General features: G+C 35.8%; 2 protein-coding genes and 1 non-coding gene across 3 annotated transcripts; all 3 read right to left on the reverse strand.

Annotated features, from left to right (window-relative positions):
- Nucleotides 1-7,779: 7,779 nt before the first annotated feature.
- LOC122047185 (prolycopene isomerase 1, chloroplastic-like) lies at nt 7,780-13,013 on the reverse strand. The gene is made up of 13 exons (XM_042608300.1): nt 12,433-13,013; nt 12,068-12,274; nt 11,890-11,989; nt 11,669-11,751; nt 11,508-11,564; nt 11,273-11,425; nt 11,099-11,177; nt 10,050-10,198; nt 9,821-9,955; nt 9,610-9,723; nt 8,500-8,610; nt 8,301-8,409; nt 7,780-7,994 (listed from the first exon to the last, which is right to left on the reverse strand). The coding sequence occupies exons 1-13, from the start codon at nt 12,850-12,852 to the stop codon at nt 7,921-7,923; spliced, it is 1,791 nt and encodes a 596-aa protein (XP_042464234.1). The 5' UTR covers nt 12,853-13,013; the 3' UTR covers nt 7,780-7,920.
- Nucleotides 13,014-13,108: 95 nt separating this feature from the next.
- TRNAD-GUC lies at nt 13,109-13,180 on the reverse strand. Its single transcript has one exon. It is a non-coding gene; the product is annotated as a tRNA-Asp (tRNA).
- Nucleotides 13,181-13,188: 8 nt separating this feature from the next.
- Nucleotides 13,189-14,021, reverse strand: LOC122047187 (gibberellin-regulated protein 11-like). Its single transcript, XM_042608303.1, has 2 exons — nt 13,589-14,021; nt 13,189-13,518 (listed from the first exon to the last, which is right to left on the reverse strand). The coding sequence occupies exons 1-2, from the start codon at nt 13,722-13,724 to the stop codon at nt 13,337-13,339; spliced, it is 318 nt and encodes a 105-aa protein (XP_042464237.1). The 5' UTR covers nt 13,725-14,021; the 3' UTR covers nt 13,189-13,336.
- Nucleotides 14,022-20,925: the final 6,904 nt, after the last annotated feature.

Below are 20,925 nucleotides of genomic sequence, written 5' to 3' on the forward strand. Positions count from 1 at the left end.
ATTGGTTGTACCAGGTCCGCAAAATCCAAAAAAGTTAATAGATATTTATATGCAACCTCTGATAGCAGAACTTAAACAACTATGGGATGAAGGTGTTCCTACATACGATGTTCATTCTAACCAGATGTTTATACTGAAGGCTGCTCTTCTTTGGACCATAAATGACTTTCCAACTTATGGTATGCTATCAGGTTGGAGTACTGCTGGGATCTTGGGATGCCCAATATGTATGGAGAGATCAAAGTCATTCAGATTGAAACACGGAAAGAAACCAAGTTATTTTGATTGTCATAGGCAATTCTTACCAACAAATCATAAGTTCAGAAAGAATAAAGATGAATTCACTAAAAATAGGATCGAAAGAACACACTTCCGCCATTGAGATTGACTGGTCAAGATATTTGGTACAGAGTGCATCACTTTCCCTCTGTTATTGAACAACCATATGGTACAAATTATGAATATGGGAGTACACATAAATGGACTAAACGAAGTATATTTTGGGATTTACCGTATTGGTTTAGTCATTTGATACATCATAATCTCGATATAATGCATATTGAGAAGAATGTTTTTGATAATCTGATAAATACTGTGATGGATATCACCGGAAAAACAAAAGACAATCTCAATGCAAGAAAAGATATGCGACTCATATGTAAAAGACTCACTCTTGATGTCGATGAAAATAGTAGAGGACCAAAGCCAAAGGCAATTTATACATTAAATAAGGATCAAAGACGTGTCCTATGTGAATGGTTGAAATCTTTGAAATTTCCAGATGGGTATGTCTCTAATCTTGGAAGATGTGTTGATATGAAAGAATGGAAGTTAATTGGTATGAAAAGTCATGATTGTCATATCATAATGCAAAGACTGATTCCTATTGCTTTTAAGGAACTCTTACCACAATTTGTATGGGGAGCGATTACGGAGTTAAGTATTTTCCTACATGATATTTGCTCAACAGTTTTGAAACGTTCACACATGGAGAAGTTAGAGAGAGATATTCCAATCATTTTGTGCAATTTGGAAAGAATATTTCCACCCTCTTTTTTTGACTCCATGGAGCATCTTTTGGTTCACTTGCCATATGAGGCCAAAGTTGGAGGACCCGTTCATTTTCGGTGGATGTATCCATTTGAAAGGTAGAGTGTGTTATTTGTATAATTCGAATGTTTGAATGAAAAAAAAATATTTCTACTCCTGGATTATTTATATATATATATATATATATATTTAATATAATTTTATATATCTTCAACATATTCTTATATCATTTGAAGAAAAAGGTGAAAAATAAAACACGAGTTGAAGCCTCTATTGTTAATGTATACATTGTGGAGGAAGTCACCACTTTTGCATCATATTATTTTGAACCTCATGTTCAATGCAAAAGGCGAAGAGCGGGCAGAAATGATGAGGGTCCTATTGATCCAAATGTTACCTCATTTTCAATTTTTAACTACCTTGGTCGACCAAGTGGACCATGTAAACAAAGATACTTAACTGGTAAAGAATGGCGAGCAGCCCAAACATATATTTTACTAAATTGTCCAGAAGTATCATCATATTACGAGTAAGTATATATTTTTATTTTTATTTCTTTATTTTTTCAATTATTTGTGTAACAATATGTTTTTTTGAGTAGGATATTTACCAACTTATATTCTGAATTATCGGCACAAGAGTTCGATCGATTTTGTGAAGAAGAATTTGCTGCATGGTTCAAATCATATGTAAGTAAAAAATCTATATTTGTGTGATACATATGCATACTTTTAACAATTTGTGTTTTGACCTTAGGTTCAAGCTAATCAATCTCACCTTGAACAAGAATGGCTAATCCATCTGTCATGGGGTCCAAATTCATGCGTACGCACTTGGCCAGCATATTTCATAAATGGATATAATTTTCATACTCAAGACTATGGAATGGGCAAGAATACCATGAATAGTGGGGTGTGCGTATCGTCATCCAATGAAGGAGGTCCAAGTAATGATTTTTATGGTTTGTTGGATGAAATTATAGAAGTAGAATACCCAGAACCACAAATGCAAGTTATATTATTTATGTGTCGCTGGTTTGACCCTGTTAGAGGGATGAAAGTGCATCCACATTATAATTTAGTTGAAATAAATCATAAGAGATTTTATAAGAGATATGAACCATTTGTGTTGGCACAACAAGCAATTCAAGTATTCTATTCTTCATATCCGAGTTTGAAACGCGATAAGATTGATTGGTGGGCTGTTTGTAAAACTAAAGCACGAAAAAAAATTGAGGCACGTTGGGAAAACATTGCATATCAACAAGAGGAAGTTTCAAACACCTTTCAGACTGAGGAATATATTATTCCAACTTTACGAGATCCCAACGGTGTAGTAATCAACGTAGATAGAAGTGAAATTGATGATGATGATGAGGAGGAGGAGGAAGAGGAAGAGGAAGAGGAAGAGGAAGAGGAAGAGGAGGATGAGGATGATAATGACAATGATGACTTTGATTTTTGATGATGGGTAAGTTTTGTTAGCTTATTTAAAGAAATTTCCCATATTTTATTGTATATACTGTCTCTTTTATAATTTGATTTACTTTATCTGTTAACACATTGTATTTATTCCTACAGGTCATCAGAGGTCACATTTCATAAATTTCCCCTCCATCCTTTTCCATAATCTTTACATAAAAATGGTAAGTTTTTAATTATCCTTTGTTATGTATTAGATCTGTAATTAACTTTATTAAATTGTTGAAATTTCCAGCATATATTTCGACGTGGTGGACGTAGACGGCGACCACAGGACCAGACACATCCATCACCTGCCAGTGAACCTAATCCACCCCCTACTCAAGCAGGCCCATCCCATGTGTCTTCTCCACCGGCATCATATTCTCCTGCCAGTGTACCTATGCCACCCCTTCATCAGCCGGGCCCTTCTCATGTACCTTCTGCACCGGTTTCATATTCGCCGCCACAAGTACCTTACCCAGAACAGTTACCTGTCCACTCAGATCCTCTTGACTCAGCAAGAAATTCATTTGCCGAGTTTAGGAATGATAGAGCCCCTTTAGTCCCCATCGGTGATTCGTAAGTACTATAAAATATTTTATTTGTTAGATCTATCTTAATTATATAATATCATTATTTTGTAATTTAATGCAGCTTTGAAAATCCGGTACAAGTTGTTCGAGAAATAAATAGGATCGTGAACAACCATTGGGGAGGGGATTCTTTGACATATTCAAGCACTCCACCAGCCACAAAACAACTTTGGTGGAGCGAGTTCAAAGTAAATTTTCTTAACTTTACTTCAATTTTACAGTGATTATATAATAAAATAAATTTCTATTTCAGCGCTTAAATAATTGGGACCCGAATGACGAAATGGAGATACGAAGAATATTTAAAAAGAAATGTGGCGATCACATTAGACATGTATTAAGTCACGCAAAGAGTCGGCGGAAAAAACCAAACTTCATCACTGAAGAAAATTGGGAGAGGATCACTCTATTTTGGGCAACGGAGGAAAGTAAACAAAGGAGTGACCTGAATAGAATGAATCAATCTCACAATTCTGGTGACTCAAGTGCTATATATGCGAGAGGCTCCATCAACATAGATGAGCATAGACGGAGAATGGTAATAGTTTCACTCTTTCACAAATTTTTAATATATATCAAATTATTTCGTTATTTGAAATAATGTTTTTTTAGACCAAGGAGACAGGGAAGGAGCCTTCTTTCATTGATGCTTTCACTCGCACTTTTAAAAAAAAAGATAACACATGGAGTGGGGCGAGAGCAAAAGCAGTCAAGGTTGGAATTAATTTTTATTTTACCTTAATATATGGTTTAAATTTAATTATTTACCTACCATTATTGTCTTAATATTATATGTGTTTCTATTATATCTAATCAATATCGTATGTGTTTTACAAAACAGGAAAAATATGATCAACTCGAGCTAGCTCAAACATGCTCCAAGTGGCATCGATAGTCGGGTCCGAGGAGTCCGTTGGCAATAATTTGAGTTTATGGTTAGAGGCCATGGAGGACCAAAAGGGGAAGGATATTGGGGATGGGTTCCTTGAGTAGAACCCAAAGATTAGTTGGAACTTCTTCCTCCACATCAGCACTACGACCCAAGTAAATACCTTGGTGATGAGGTTAGTCATCCGAAGGAAATAATTTGCAAAGAGACCAAGAAAGGGTGCAAAGAGACCTAGAACGGGCTAATTTGGAGAAAGATATTAGAGAAATGTGCCGACAACAAGAATTTATTATGCAACACCTTCAGTTGAGCTCCGCTCAATGTCAGAATCCTCCCAATGATGACGATGATGATGCCTACGATGATAACGATGATGGCGGTGATGATTTTTGATAATTTTAATAATGTATGATGATTTTTTTTTCTTATGTTTACTGCTTTACACATTAATCAATGGTTTTTTAACTTTTCAACTCTGCCATTTGTAGGTTAAGTCTGTTGTCTTCTTGCACTGTTCCACTGTCAATGTATGAGATGACTTATCTTTGACGTAGACTAATCTATATGATTCTTAGTTGTGTACCAGTAACAAAATTAAAGCATAATTAGGCAATATGAATGAAGTCTCTAATACTCTGACTTTATTTTTTTCCTGATTTGATAATGTTGTTTGTGCAGGTCTCAAGTTGGTCTGATCTCAGTGTAGTTGAAGACAGCTGTATTTGTTCACCTCTTTTCGGTATTCCTAAGTTCTTTAATATGCATTGACTGATCTATATATAAAGTTAGCTTTAAATAATTATGTTATAGTTGTTTAATTATATAAAGTTAACTTTAAATAATTATGTTAAAATTAACTTTAAATAGTTGTTTAATTGTGTTCATTCTTTTTGATAAGTTACTCTTTCTTGTTTTGTCTTCAATGATAATGATGCATAAAAGTTCTGAATTTGATCTATGTATAATTTCAAAACTATATAGATACATAAAAGTTTTATATTTCATCTAGAATTACATTACACTATTCTAAAATTCTTTACTAGATAACGATGCATCCTCCTACCTTAATATTTTGTAAAGAGTTGTTAAAAATGTGCTAAAGTTATTCATATGAAATTGTCAACTAGTTAACACAATGAAATGAACAATTATTTTAAACATCCTTTAGTTTACATTAAATATCAACCAAAGACAAACCTATAAATTCAGCAAATTAAAATGAAAAATAAAGTTAACTAAGTGAGAAAATTTAAACCCTAATATCATACTTCACAATATCTCTCTCTTTTTCTCTATATGATGTGTCAATTATATTAGGTTGTATCGTAGTTACGATACATGTACTTAGCTTCAAAATAATTCTTATAATTTTCTTTACCGTTGTTATGACATAGATGATTCATATCGTTGGTAAATATGACTTTTATTATATTTAGGGCTTTTATTAGAATGTTTAAGCAATTTCATATTTATGTTTTGTTTCCAATTATTCTTTTTACATGGTCATATCGTATAATATTTACAATCTTTCTTGTTAGACATGATCTAGTTTATTTGTTTGTTGTTATGTAGGCAAAAGAGATTTGATGGGGATCAAAGATTTTGTGGCTCATGAAGATGACTATATGTATTCTTAGTGTTGTTGGTTGGATGATGGATTTATAAAACATTGGGTTGTTGAACTTTGTATCATATTTTCTAGTAGCTTGAACAAGATGGATATTGTAAACTTTGTTTCAAACTTTATACTTCTTGAATTATGAGTTGATCGATGTGTTGAATGTTAAATTTGTATGTGTTGAATGTTAAATTAGGATGTGTTGAATGCATATTATTTGTTATTTGAATTTGGTTTGTATGTATTTGGATTGTATTGCAGAAAGAGATTGAAGCTGGAAAAAATTATTTGAAATAGGGACGAATTTGGCAATGAAAATTATTTGTCCCAATTCTATCGTAATTTGGGACAAAATTATTTTCGTCCCAGAATTCGTTCCAGATTTTGGGACGAATCCACAAAATTCGTCCCAAATTTCGTCCCAGAATCTGGGACGGATTGTGGATTCGTCCCAAAATTCGTCCCAGATTCTGGGACGAATTTTGGGACGAATCCACAAATTTCGTCCCAAATTTCGTCCCAGAATTTGGGACGAATTCTGGGATGAAAATTTATCTGGTGTGCAATGAACTTGGCAAGTTTTTGTTGCGAAATTCGTTGCCAGTTTTGCAACAAATTTATTATTCGTTGCAAAATTAGGAACAAAGATGGCAACAAAAATAATTTTGTCATCGAATTTGTCCCCAAATTCGTTGCAATATTAGGGACAAACTTGGCAACAAAATATAATTTGTCACCGAATTCGTCCCCAAATTTGTTGCAAAAATCAAGACAATTTTGGCGGATAATTTATGTAAATTCGTCCCTAAATTTGTTCCTAGGTTTGCAACAAAAACAGTTTTCGTTGCAAATTTCTATACTTTTTTGCAACGAATTTGGGGACGAAAATTTTTTTCGTCCCCAAATTCGTCCCCAAATTTGCAACAATCCATAATTCGTTCCAAAAGTTGGCATCAACCATTTTGGGACGAAAAAATTTTCGTCCCAAATTTTGTCGCAAAAATTTTTGCAACGAATTTTTTTTCAAAATTCGTCCCCAATTTTGTCCCGAAATCCTTTATTTTTTGTAGTGATGAGTTTGGCTCTGCTACTGCCTGTAGAATAGGATCTTCACGCTCTCCATTTGGTTCGATCTGTTCAAGCTATGAAGACTCCCTGTTTCGCGCTAATGGTTAAATTTGCTCCTATTTTGCAGGCGATATTTGCTGCTTCAACTTGTCCTGCATGGACTCTTACTTGGAGTTTGAACCTAATCCATCTTCAACAAAGACAACTATGGCCACATCGACTTCATCCTAAGCGTGAAGACGGAAGATGATGTCTATGGAGAACTCATACGGTTCTTAAAATCGTGGAAACTTTATAGGAGTTATTGAAAGGCAACGGACGATACATGGTGACAAAAAATCACAAGTATTATCAGTAAATATGTGTATGTAAATTTATGTGGTTGATCATATTAGATTAAATTGCTACAAAAGGATGGTAAGATGTGTATTTGTATAAGCTTGTCCATAAAATGTGATTATGAGTGTAATTGTACATAACTATTCTAACAACTCGGTCTAATGAAGTGCGGAGTGATCAACAAGGTGGATGACTCAAATGAGGTGTAACTCTTGATATACATTTAGAATGATGAGTAGGAATGAGTTGAATAACATGGACTACATCTCCATTGATGGCGTCTACCTTGCTACGGTCTTCATTGGATGTTGTCAAAGCTTAACGCCTTGATTGTTGTCCCTTGCTCTCTTGAGTAATCCTTCCGCGAGAAGCTTATTTAGTTGGAAATGCTTAAATCCAAATTATAGTAACTTATCCATAACTTACTGTTATTGGGAACTCACGAGAGTGTTAATCTCCCCGCTTAAGACTTGATGTTCCATAACAACCTAAAGTTTAACTCGTAACTTTAAATAATTCCTATTTGATGGTATATAAGGTGAAATAGTGGTTATACCATCATCTAGACTACATTTAGAATTAAATCTTTTTGCTATCATTTTTCATAACTCACTTGATCATAAGAGCTTATCCATTCACTTGTAGACTTAGACCATTAATCTAAAATACCCTCAAATTAATAGTAGCTCATTTGTCTAATTTATATCAACTCACTTAATAAAAAAATAAATTATAATTTATTTTGCTTACTAGGAATCCTTCTTTTCAAATTGTTTTGACAATTGTAAAATTGTCAAAACACTTTATAATAATAAAAAGATTTCATTTTAGCAATTAGCATGCTTAAGGGTGAAATAAGTACTGCTAGTTGTTAATACATACACACACACTGACCTGCTGTCAAGCCAGTGTCCTCAACCAGCCAAGTAAGCGAAGAAGAGCAGCATCCAGCACTGGAGATCTTTTCTCAAGACCTGGCATGATACATCAAAATTAGCTGATATAGATGCCCGCATCTAGGACCAACGAAAGAAATACAATCAATCTTACGAGAACCTCCTATGTTCTATGAGGAGCTTATCGCTTTGCATGTAACTTAATGGAAGAATAAGATTTATATAGTCAATCCTAAATAATTAGGGCAAACACGGCTTGATGATGACTACGACAATGACGATAGACAAGGACATCCATACAAGTACTTAAAGAATTATAATGATCATTTTGTTGTTCACATTTCTAATCATTGCAAGATGGTGAAATGTGAAATTCCTGCTTACCTATATCAGCAGCAACTCTGTGAGCGCACATGATTCCAGAAAAGGCAACAGCGATAACTCCTTGTCCAGGAAAACAGCTATCGCCAACACAGTAGAGACCGTCGATTGCCTGTAAATCCAACACTCTTACTTTAGCAAATCGATACTCTATTAACAAAATAACCAATCTGAAAATGTCAAAAGGTGACTTCTCGCATACAGTAGTGTTGAAGGGCATCCCAAGTAATCCTTTTGGAATATGGCGTGGCATTGGCCCATATGTACCACTGTCTCGAGCAAGAAATCTTCTGTGGGTCTTTGGAGTACCCACCTGCCATGAGAATAGAAAGAGATTCTAATTGAGAAGTTGAAAAAAAAAGAATCTGTGGCACAACAAGCATAGGTATGAGTAACCTATCACTGATCAGATGTTTGCAAGAAGCTCATTGAATACTTGGAAATAGTCGATCAAAGGTCCACCTGTGTCAGCTTTTAGAATGGGAACTGATGTGGATTAATGGACTGGGCCATTTGTCGAAAGACACGTGTAACAAAGCACAAAGAATCAATGGGAACAAGAGTCTATCTAAAAAATCATCCTAGAGCTTAACCGTCAATTGAGGGAACAGAAAACAGCTAGACATGTCAGCCGACACCTAGTATAAGGTTCTTGGATGTGGACCTTACTCCTATGACCTATAAAAGGCTAAGGACTCTGACCATGAGCGGCATCCTGGACAACACGCAAGACGATTAAGTTTCTCTCCAACTCGGACTTTCTCTAACCTCACTTCACACCACCGTGAATATGTAACTCATTTAGCCCCACTTCATCCCCTTCATCAAGTCATTTACACCAAACTTCATCACCGTCTAAACTTTTCACCTCATCCAAACCTTCACCATTCTCAAACAATTCAGCTGAACTCCTGAGCACATTGGACAGATTAAACAAACGCCTCCCTTTCATTCATTTACCTTGACCAAAGTCCTTCCAGTTAGGTCAAGCCTGCTCGACTTCAATCTTAACTCGTCCAAACTCAACCGACTAGACCTCCCTTGGCCACATTCCTGAATAGATGTCCGAGCCAATCTCTGAAATTTGGTGTGTTTGCTGTTTGAAAGGAGGGAATGGGCTTCCAGAGGAACGATAAATGTTTTTCCATCTACATGCTTTCAGTTGGATGAATCAGTAGCAGTTTCAGTGTACGGTACAAACATCATCTGAATTAGCAACGAAATGATAGGACATCTATAGGATGGTGTTCATACGCTAAGTACATGCCAAATCCACAAAACAAAATGCAGTCCACGAACAGATGCCTTATACCTCTTTAAGCACTATAGAGTTTTTGAGACCAGGGAAGAGTTTATTTTCAAGCCTTGATATAATTTCATCAGCCACAAGTTCTTTTTTCTTTTCATAGTCCTTTGAATTGAGGCCCTGGAAAATAGTACATGTTTTTATTCCAAAAATTACAATGAATCGCCAGGCCACTAAACAAGACTAAATTTTACAAACAAATGACTGAATCACGTACCTTCCAGTCATCCATGGAAGATGTGGTAAAAATGTGGAGAATGTGATGTCCCTCTGGGGCCAAAGATGAATCAAGAACAGTAGGAATGCTCAAAAATATGCTTCCATAAGGCCTCTCTAAATTTGCCCAATCATCCTGCATTCTTGATAATCGCCAAAATATGAGCACCGGCAGCATCTTAAATGGTAGTATTTTATCCAAAAATTTGAAACAGAAAAGCATTAATTACCTCAAGAATGAAATGATGGCAATCTGTTTCAGGAGGCAAAACTGTAGCTTTGACTCCCATGTGAATGGAAAGAAAAGACGGTGCCTTGACATAAACTCTTTGAAAGTTTTTCTCCTCTTCCGGTATTTCATCCGTTTTCACAAGTTTACCTATAAATCAAAGGAGTAAGGAGTGCTAAATTAAAGTTTGAGCTTGGAGCATACAAAGGTTGACGATGTCAGATCGTAGGCACTAGGTAGAATTCAGAAGAAATCTTGTCAATACACAGGGATAAAGAACATATACCAATTGATGAATGCAAAGCACCACAAGAAATAAATCTAGAAAATTGACAAAAAAGTGTAAAAGAAGAAAGAATTACAATATTGTAAATTCTATTTTGTGGAAGAAACAGAAAACTAATGATGAAGCAGATACTTGATTTATGTTATACTAGATGGGTTTAAAAGGCGACTGCAGAAGACATGGCCCATTGTCATTATTAGCATAATTTGGATAGAACGAAAGATAATGAATGCTATAATTCCATCGATTATTTGCCACATTTCTTCTTGCCTCATTATAACCTTTCATTGGAAGTTCATATCAGCATTACCATTGCCTTTCTGAAAAAGAAAATAAAAATTAAATATTTTTACACCTAATATGATTCAGTTGTCTTGAGAAATAGGCACGTCATGGATGGAAAAATCAACTATTTAATATGTTCCTGACAGTATTAAAGTAAGCAAAGGAATAATGTTCAAGATTTACATCTGGTGATAACTAAAGAAAGTTAGATGGATCATCACCCATTAAGATTCCACTGTCTGATTAATTTTTTTTTATTTATTTATCAAAGCAATGGTTCATTTCTGTCCGTCTGATTATTCTAAGTAGTAACCAAAGTTTTGATGACTTGCTCTTTAATTATTAGATTATGACAGTGATCCAAGTAAACTCGGAATCAAGGATACCACCAGGTACAAATGCAAATTGCAGGTATGAATTGAGGTTGGAAGTTGAAAGTATTAGTTCAACTCAACCATTTTACAATAGAAGGAACTTACCGAAGGTATCCCATCTTGTTGCATTTGAGATAACTGTAGTAGCGAAAAATTCCCTTCCATCTGAGAGCCTCACTCCCACCTAATACAAACCGACAACACAAATCTGTGAAGTTGAGATAGCCTATCTCATACAGCAAAGTCATTGACTATGGAGCCTCATTAGTCATTACTCACAGCCTTTCCATCTTTCAGTATTATATTGGTCACATTTGCCTTGTAAAGTATGTTGCTTCCCTTAGTAACTAGCCCATCTGCCAAAGCCCTAGCAATACCACCAACACCGCCGACTGGATAATTAATCCCTCCAAAGTGTCTGTCGCACAAGACCTTGCATGGCAAATGAAAAATAACAGTGGCCAATAAAGAAAACTATGACGATTACATGCAATTATCTTCAAATGAAACATACCATGCTGGCATTGATCATTGGTGTCTGCAACGCATTTACTGTACTCACAATGAAACACTGCAAACACGCCACAAAGGATTTTGGTCTTCAAATGAAGTTCACAGAGTTTTATGAGATGTAGCTTATATTGAAACTGAAAAGAACAAAGGTTAACTTTGCACCTCAGCGTCAATGAATGATAATAACTGAGAATCCTTTATATATTTCCGAGCGATATCCCCCGCATTTTGTGGCAAGTAATAAGCTGGGAAAAAAATGAAGCCACTTTAAAATAAATGTAGAGACACATGCTTTGGTGTCCATCACATAGAATACATTGAAATCTTCACGTAAACATTATGCTTTGTTCTACTTATTCACAAGCATAAGGGAATATGATTACCAAGAGTCAAGCATTCGACTGGCTTCTTGAAGAACTGTCCAAAGAGATATATAGGCTCTTCCAGTGACTTCAGTTCCAATGAATTCAGTGCATTGAAGATCTATCCACGAATACGATTAAACATGATTATAGTGGCCAATAGAAGAATCAATCTGTCAAATAAAGAACTATAAACTACCTTCCAGCACTCATCGTAAAACTTATTTATTCCCACTTTTTCATGCGGGAATTTACTGATTAGTTCCTCGATGAAGTCATTATACTCACGATGCACACGAACAGACAGTTCACCAGGAAGGTGGAAGTGAACGGTGGTAGGATCAGGTATGACCTGCATCTTATGACCAACTGCTGCTAATGCTCGTGTGATTAGGTTCAGGTTGCCCTACAAGTGAACGTAACCAAAATGTGAAAGTTTGAAAAGATGATCGTAATTGAAAGAATTTAGCTTTGATAGAACAAATATTTCCATTGAAACCGAACTAATTAGTTAAAAAATTCTGACTTTTTTTTTTACCTCTTAAGAGTGCACAGAGATCTCACCTTATCGCTAAAACCAAACATCACGGACGAACCGACGTCGAAAGTAAATTCATCCCTCTCGTAGTACCCAGAGCTTCCCCCAGGGATGACATACTTCTCCAGAACCAGAACCCTAGCTCCCTTGGCCGCCAGCTGCGTCGCCGCCACGAGCCCGCCGATCCCGGACCCGATCACAATCGCGTCGTACTCCTCTCCCGCCTCTCCCTTCTCGCTCGCACCTCTCTGGATCGCCCTCTCGGGGCTCAGGACGGCGACTGGGGGCATCCGAAGGATCCCGGACGCTGACCTCAAGGCCCGGCTTGAGCTCCGCCTAGATGCTAAAGGGAGCAAAGCTAGAATTCGCCTCCGGAGGGGGAACCCATCGGTGTTGACGGCCGGACAGGTGGCTGCGACAAGCAGCGGCGGGGCCAAACGGAGCATGGCGGAGCGGAACGCGACGCGGGCCTCACGGGAGAGAATCCGAGGAGGGATCGATAGAATTTGCTAGAGGATTGGGAAGGAGTGCCGGTAAAGTACTACATGGCGGAATCTCGGGAAGGCATGGCCAGGGATTTTGCGATGGGAACCAGACAAGGCGAAGTGGGGCGGAAAGTGTAGTGGAGAAGAGCCCGATAGGGTTTAAATATTTGGTGGAAGGGACGAGTTTGGAACATTAAAAAAAGTTAAAAACTTTCAACGCCATTGCCGGGGATCGAACCCGGGTCACCCGCGTGACAGGCGGGAATACTTACCACTATACTACAACGACTCGATTGATTTACTATAACACAAACATTATTATATATACATATATACACCACTGACAAACATAGCTCAGAGTACTCTGTTCATATTTTCGCCCTCTGCGATTTCGAGCTCTCTCCATGACACACAACTTCATCTTCCCCAAAGAGTACTGAACCAATCAAGGGCACTTGCGTTGGCCTCCATGGGTGGTCATCTGTCCATAGCAAGGGCAGCTGTCGTAGTTCCCGTACGTCCCCGGCGGCACGCAGCTGCACCGCGTACAGCACGTCCCGCACGCCCTCTTGCACAGGTTCGGCCTCGACGACAACTTGCACCTCTCTCCGCACAGCCCCACGCAGTCTATCATCCATCAACTAGGTAGTCAAGCACAAATCACTTCACACATTAAAATAACAATGAATTCAGTTACCAATGGCCGTGTAGGCGAACAGAGCTCTCCCTGTCCTTCCGTTCGATATTCCTGGTTCCGCCGCAAAACAGACACACAGCAGCAAGGAGGCGAGAAGAGGAGAAAGCAGCAGAAGCAGCAGCCGCCTCGGAGCCATGACTTGAGCAGGTATGTGTGCAGCAGCAGCAGCAGCAGCAAGCAAGACACGGCCGATTTATAGGAGGTGGCAATCGAGTCGGTGGAGTTTCAGATTGTAAATACACGTGTGGTGAAGCAGGTTGATGCATGGAAGTGAGGGATAAGGATGAAGCAGTCTGGAGTGAATTCGATCGTGAATTGAATAATGTCGATAATTGAGCGACGATGGAGGACAGCTAAGGGGAGAGGGGGATTGTTCGACGCTTTCTCTTCTTTGGAGGCATCATCCATCATTGATAGATTCGGTGACCGACTCCCAACTTTTATCCTGCGAAAGAGAACAGGGCGACGCACCTTGACTTCATTGGCCAAGGCCGAATTAAAGTCGGCCCAACCTTTGGTACTAAATAGGACCGGCCTGATTAGGGTGACCTGTAGGACTGACTCGGCCTGTCAAGAGGTAACCCGCCCAGCCTAAAATATTAATACTATTAAAATACTAATATTTAAACTTTATTTTTATAATTTAAAATTAATGAACATGGAAAATAATTTTAATCAAAATTATTTTTTTTATAATCTACATTTTCAATTCTTTAAATCAATTAATCCGGATTGGTTTGGTCCTTTTATGGATAAATCTAACAAAAAAAAAAAATACTCGCAGGCACAACTTCTCTGGTAGGAGTCACCCGGTCTCACCTGAATAATATATTATTTTGTATATTTTTTTCAAATAGAAAATGTATATATTTCATCAGTTAAGTGTTTTTATTATCCATGAAATATCTTACCGTTGCAAGCCGCAGGGATAAATTATTGTTTGCTCACGGCATTCAGCATAATAAAAAAAAATGATAATATTAATTAATCTCATTGATTATTTCTGGGGTGATCGGTCTAGTCTTATGGAAGTTTTCTATCGATCATCAGGATAAATCGGGAAATACACGTGACGACTAATCCAGAAACCCAACATCCTTTGATTATACCCCCCATTTGACATTAAGCATAATAAGCTTATCATGATATTTGACTAATGCTACATCATTGAACAACATATTTAATTAAATTTATACGACTTTAGTGCAGTTTTAATCAAAGTTCTATCACTTTAATAAAATTAAGGTAGAGTGTGGACGATATAGATTTTGAATAGAAGACTTTTAGTAAATTTTGAAAACGAAAACTTTTTTTAATAAAAAATGGACGCCTTTTAATTTTGTCCATTTAATAATTATTTTCGAACTAATTGGATATGGTATAAAAAACATGATCAATTTCTAGTTAATAGAATCATAGAATATTAGACTTTTTGACCGCCTATCACAGAGATTCGATAGAAAATTTTTTAAAGCTCAACTATTTCAAATTTGGTGCTATTAGTTCAACATTTGTTTATATAAAAAAAAAAGATAAGTAGTAGTATCTTATGCATAATAGTCTTGACCATTTAATTCTTGGTTCGTGCAGGATTGAGTCAAATAAAAAAAATAGGAAGGGTCATCCCTTCATTTCTAACATTTATTTTAAGAAAAAAATCCGGCGTCTTAAATTTTATAAATTATTAAAGAGCATCTATTGTTTAAAAATAAACAATAAAAGGACATTCTTTTAATAATTTTATTTCAAAAATACTCTTTGAACCAGTACTATTATAATAGCTATCGAAGGTTGCTATAATGTGCATAAGTCTATCAAGTAGTTATTCTAATGTCTTTAAGTGAGTTTATGATTTAAAAGTCATGATTTATATCGTATAAAATATACCTAATAGCTACTACAAAACATTTAGGGTGAATTTTGAATTTACACTGTGTAAAAATTATCGAGTAGTTGCTATTATATGTAAAAATTACTGAATAATTACTACAATGTGTTTATTGTGAGTTTAGAATTTAGGATTTAAAATTTAGAATTTATGATCTCTAAACCCAATTATATCAAAATAATATTTGTCAATTTAATCAAAATTATTTAAATTTTATTAAAATCATTTTAAAATATTTTAAATCACTTAAAAATAGTTGTACAAGCTATTTTATAACTGTTATAGTCTTAAATCCTAAACTCATCTTAAATACATTGTAACAGTTACTATGTATCTTCTACATATTGTAATAGTTACTCAATAACTTTTACACGTAATAGTTATTTGGTAGCTTCTATATATTGTAATAGTTATTCAATAACTTCTACACGATATAAATACTAAATGCTTAATTTATCCTAAACACATTACAATGGCTACTAGTAATGTAGGAAATGGGAAAGTGGGAAACGTGAAAACATGACCCACATTTCCCACTACTTATAATGGCAAGTCCATTATGCCCCTGGGTTATTTCCCTATATAAAGTGGAACATCCAATGATCATTCAAGAAAAGAAAAAAAAAAGAACGAAGAAGAAAACGAAGGCAATGAGAGCTAGAGAAGGACATCTGAGGCGGTGGAATTTGGTTCGTGAAATCGTGGAGGGCTTTCCGATCCTGTGATCGCTCTTCCGACAACGAGTTTCGTCATTGCCGATTGTGGATCTGCGGGAGATCGCTATAAGTTTTTACTGCTTTAATTTATCATCTTTCATGCATTTAGAATAATCAACAAGTAGTTTATAATAACAACTACTAGATAACTTCTTAAACAAATTGTAACAGCAAGTTATATCAGTTAACTAATAGATGAAGATGTATTTTTTAGAATAAAATTACTAATTGGAATAGCCATTTATTTTTTCTTAAAAGACACTCATTGAATATATTTTTTTCTTAACCTAGGACGTTCTCTTAGTCTACCCTCCCCTCCATGTCTTGTATTAGGCATTCTTTTCTATATCAAAGGCTACAAGGGACAGAGCTAAAGGGGAGCGATGGCGGTGGTCACCTCCCTCAATTTTTAAATATAAAAAATGTACGAGGTATAAAAATAGAGGATAAAGAGATGTAAATGGGAGACAACAATAATGATCGCCTATCTTCAATATAAACACATATATTTTATTCCCTCGATATAAAATTCCTAGCTCCAGACTAACGGTAGGTGTTGTTTGATAAAAGAATAACAATTTGCCCATCTAGATTGCGACTTATTCTTTGTTAAACGTAATGGTGTTGATTGTCCCAATGGTGTAAGACAAGCAATGCAAGGAGAATCGTGATATTTCCACGAAATCCAGTTTCCATCCGCTAAAGTAAACATGTTTGCTTCTCTCCGTTCCCTTCGTTTCATCTTCTTCTCCGAGAAGTCCACGTACGTGTCGTGGAACCTCATCCGTATCTGACAATTAAATAGATTTGATCAAAATGATTAGATTAGTTCTAATCAGTCTGACTTAAACCAATGGACATTGGTTTGATCAAACGGACCTGAGTTTGATCAATAAAGTTTGAAATTAGTAGAAATGGACTTAGATCAAACAGTAACAGAACATAGGTACAAAAATCTCTGTCCAATTAGATTAGTTCTAATTAAGGACAATGAACCAAGTTGAGGATTTGGATTCCTATTCATCCGATCCGATGGGTCAGTCGACTTAGACTCCTGAAAATCGAGAAGATTTATTTTTCTCGATTTATTATGTTGGTACTATACTTGTATAAATTGAAATAAATTGATTTTGTACTGGTTAGTCGATTTTGTACTGACTTATTTAATTTCAATTTTTCATATGGCTAGTCACGATTTACGACAACATGATCTTTGGGAGGAGATTAAGGAGCTTGATTTCGACCCGGTTCTAGGACTCGGATGGCTTATTGGTCGGCTCGATCGGTTGTTCTAGAAACTTGAGCGAGAAGAGTTTTCAGTCCAAGACGCACACAGAAGATGGGCTCTAGTCTATTCACTGCCACAAAATCTCAGACAGATAGCATTCCAACTATGGGATGATTATGATGGGAACATCTCGTATTCAGAGATGTGCAGTCAATTTCATTTTAATTGGAGTCCTGAAGATCCAGAGGAGGATCCAGATGAATCTGAGGAGGATTCAGAAGATCCTAAAGATCCAATAGAGAATCCTGAAGCTGTCCTGCCTGAGCTTACCCCAAATGAGTCCAGGCTGAAAGGGATAATATTGGCCACTACACTAGTGTCTACCCTAGTTGGGGTGGTAGTAGCCTATCTAATTTACTAGAGTTATGTTATTGTCGTTATGTATGAACAATATTTAGTCCATTTTCATTCATGTCAATTAGTTATATGTTAACATTATGCAGTATAATTTTATGTTAATGGTATGTTCATTTATTTATGTTGTTTACTTGACATGATGCATGATTAGTTCATGATGTATTAAATGATTAATTCATTTAATTAAAGAAATCATGATATATTAAATGATTAGTTTATTTAATTAAAGAATTCATGATATTAAAAATGATCAGTTCATTTGTTGGGATGTATGTAATAGAATTGATTAATATTAATTTGATTGATCATACGAATGATGAGTGAAAACATAGTTATCACTTGATTTTGTAAACCAACTCAAAGTAATATTGAGTCAATCATAAATTGCATGCATATGATTTACACTGAATACTAAATAATATGTTTATTTATGATAGATTATGACAACAAAAAACATAATAGCTAAACTCAACAAAGGTGAAAAACTTAATGGAGATAACTATAAGATCTGACACCTCATGATACAGTATGTACTTAAGGAACAAGAAGTTCTATAGACTATAAATCAGGTTATGGAAGAACCTGTAGATGGTCCTACTGCACAACACAGATGAGATCTTGATGCCTATAAGGCATGGAAGAAAAAGGACTCCACTACAAAAAGCATATTGATTAGTTTAATGGTAGACGACCTAGCTTTTGAGTATAAGTCATATCTTACGGCTCATGCAGTCTGGGCAGCCCTTAAAGAAAAATACAATGGAGCAAGTCTGAGCAAGCTTCGACAGCTGACAATCAAATTTGACAGCTACAAAAAGTGTCCAAATGTATCAATGGTTCAACACCTCAGAGAGATGTCGAACATGATTCGGGAGCTTAAAACTACTGGTCATGAGTTGACTGATGAACAACATATTCAAGCAGTTATTCGTTTACTTCCAGATTCTTAGGAGATCATGAAGCAGACCCTAACTCACAGTGAGAGTATCAAAACTTTCATTGATGTCTCACGCCATGTAGAATTGGAGGTGTAGAATTAGAGGCGGAGAGAGTTGAATCCGCAAGGATTTCTGGACAAGCCTATGTGGCTATAGGTTCTGCTGGATCATCTGGATCCAAGAAAAAGAAGTGGTTCAAGAAAGGGAAGGGAAAGAAGAGGCAAGTTGCTGCTGTGGGACAGAGCCCAATCAAGAAGATAGTAAAGAAGACTGGAAAGAAACCTAAAAATAAGTTGACTTGTTTTAACTATGGCAAGAAGGGTTACTTCGCTCAGGAGTGCACTAAGCCGAAAAAGGTAAATCCAAGTGTGTCTTCTTTTCAAGAGCATTTTGTTGCTAGTTCAGTGTTGTTAGCTGATTCTTATCCTTTGTGGATTATAGATTTGGGAGCAACCAACCATGTAGCTCAGGAATGAGTTACATTTGTTGAGTACCGTCGAGTACCAACTGACAACAAGTGGATCTATGTGGGAAACAATGCAAGTGTTGAATTCAAAGGAGTCGACACTTGCAAACTCAACCTCCGTGGTGGTAGAGTTTTGTTTCTACATGATGTCTTATATGCTCATGAAATTCGACGGAATCTTATTTCCGTTATATGTCTTCTTGATTTAGGGTATTGTATTAATTTTTACAGTCGATCTGTTGAACTTAAGATTGACTCAGTGTCAATCGGACATGGTTTTTTAACAAATAGTTTTATGGTTCTTGATGTAGAACCAGATGCCAATTATGCTATTGACGGTTGTTTTTCAAACATTGTTCTAACTAGTGATGCAGATATAATTGATGAGCTTTGGCATGCTAGATTAGGACACATAGGACAGGAACGTATGAATCGGTTGGCTAAAGAGGGTCTATTAGGCACTCGGGTTAAAATTCAATTGTTTATATGTGAGCATTGTCTTGCTGGAAAAGCAACTAGGAAACCATTTGGTAAAGCTATTAGATCTGAATCAACATTGCAGTTAATTCATTCGGATATTTGTGGTTCAATGAATGTGAATGCTAGATATGGAACTTCCTATTTCATTACATTTATTGATGATTTCTCTAGGTTCGGTCATGTGTATTTGATTTCTCATAAATCTAAAGCATTAGATTGTTTCATTCGTTATATGAACGAAGTTGAGAATCAAACAGAACATAAAGTTAAGACTTTACGCACTGACCGTGGAGGGGAGTATTTGTCTGATATGTTCAAAACAATATGTAATGATAGAGGGATTATTAGACAACTGACAATCCCTGGAACTCCATAGCAAAATGGGGTAGTTGAAAGAAAAAATAAGACTCTTCTTGAAATGGTTAGGTCTATAATGGCGCAAGCTAATTTGCCAATCTCTTATTGGGGAGATGCATTACTAACTACAGCCTATATACTTAACAAAGTGCTTTCAAAGTCAGTTCCATCTACCCCATATGAACGTTGGACAGGTAAAAAAAATCAAATTTGAGTAATCTGAGACTGACTCGGGTTGTCGAGAGGTAACCCGCCCAGCCTAAAATATTAATACTATTAAAATACTAATATTTAAACTTTATTTTTATAATTTAAAATTAATGAACATGGAAAATAATTTTAATCAAAATTATTTTTTTTATAATCTAGATTTTCAATTCTTTAAATCAATTAATCCGGATTGGTTTGGTCCTTTTATGAATAAATCTAACAAAAAAAAAATACTCGCAGGCACAACTTCTCCGGTGGGAGTCATCCGATCTCATTATTATTTTGTATAATTTTTTTTCAAATAGAAAATGTACATATTTCATCAGTTAAGTGTTTTTATTATCCATCAAATATCTTACCGTTGCAAGCCGCCGGGGTAAATTATTGTTTGCTCACGACATTAAGCATAATAAGCTTATCCTGATATTTGACTAATGCTACATCATTGAACAACATATTTAATTAAATTTATACGACTTTAGTGCAGTTTTAATCAAAGTTCTATCACTTTAATAAAATTAAGGTAGAGTGTGGAAGATTTAGATTTTGAATAGAAGGCTTTTAGTAAATTTTGAAAACGAAAACTTTTTTTAATAAAAAAATGGACGCCTTTTAATTTTGTCCATTTAATAGATTA

Source organism: Zingiber officinale, chromosome 2B (assembly GCF_018446385.1).
Source record: "Zingiber officinale cultivar Zhangliang chromosome 2B, Zo_v1.1, whole genome shotgun sequence".
In the NCBI taxonomy this organism is placed as follows: Eukaryota; Viridiplantae; Streptophyta; class Magnoliopsida; order Zingiberales; family Zingiberaceae; genus Zingiber; species Zingiber officinale.

Coding starts and splice junctions, on each gene's coding strand:
- LOC122047185 (XM_042608300.1), bottom strand. CDS start 12,852: ATGCTCCGTTTGGCCCCGCCGCTGCTTGTCGCAGCCACCTGTCCGGCC. Junction 11,565..11,668: donor TATCATTCATTGACGCTGAG/GTGCAAAGTTAA, acceptor GCGTGTTTGCAG/TGTTTCATTGTGAGTACAGT. Junction 8,611..9,609: donor ACTCTATAGTGCTTAAAGAG/GTATAAGGCATC, acceptor TTCTCATGGCAG/GTGGGTACTCCAAAGACCCA.
- LOC122047187 (XM_042608303.1), bottom strand. CDS start 13,724: ATGGCTCCGAGGCGGCTGCTGCTTCTGCTGCTTTCTCCTCTTCTCGCC. Junction 13,519..13,588: donor GTTCGCCTACACGGCCATTG/GTAACTGAATTC, acceptor GATGGATGATAG/ACTGCGTGGGGCTGTGCGGA.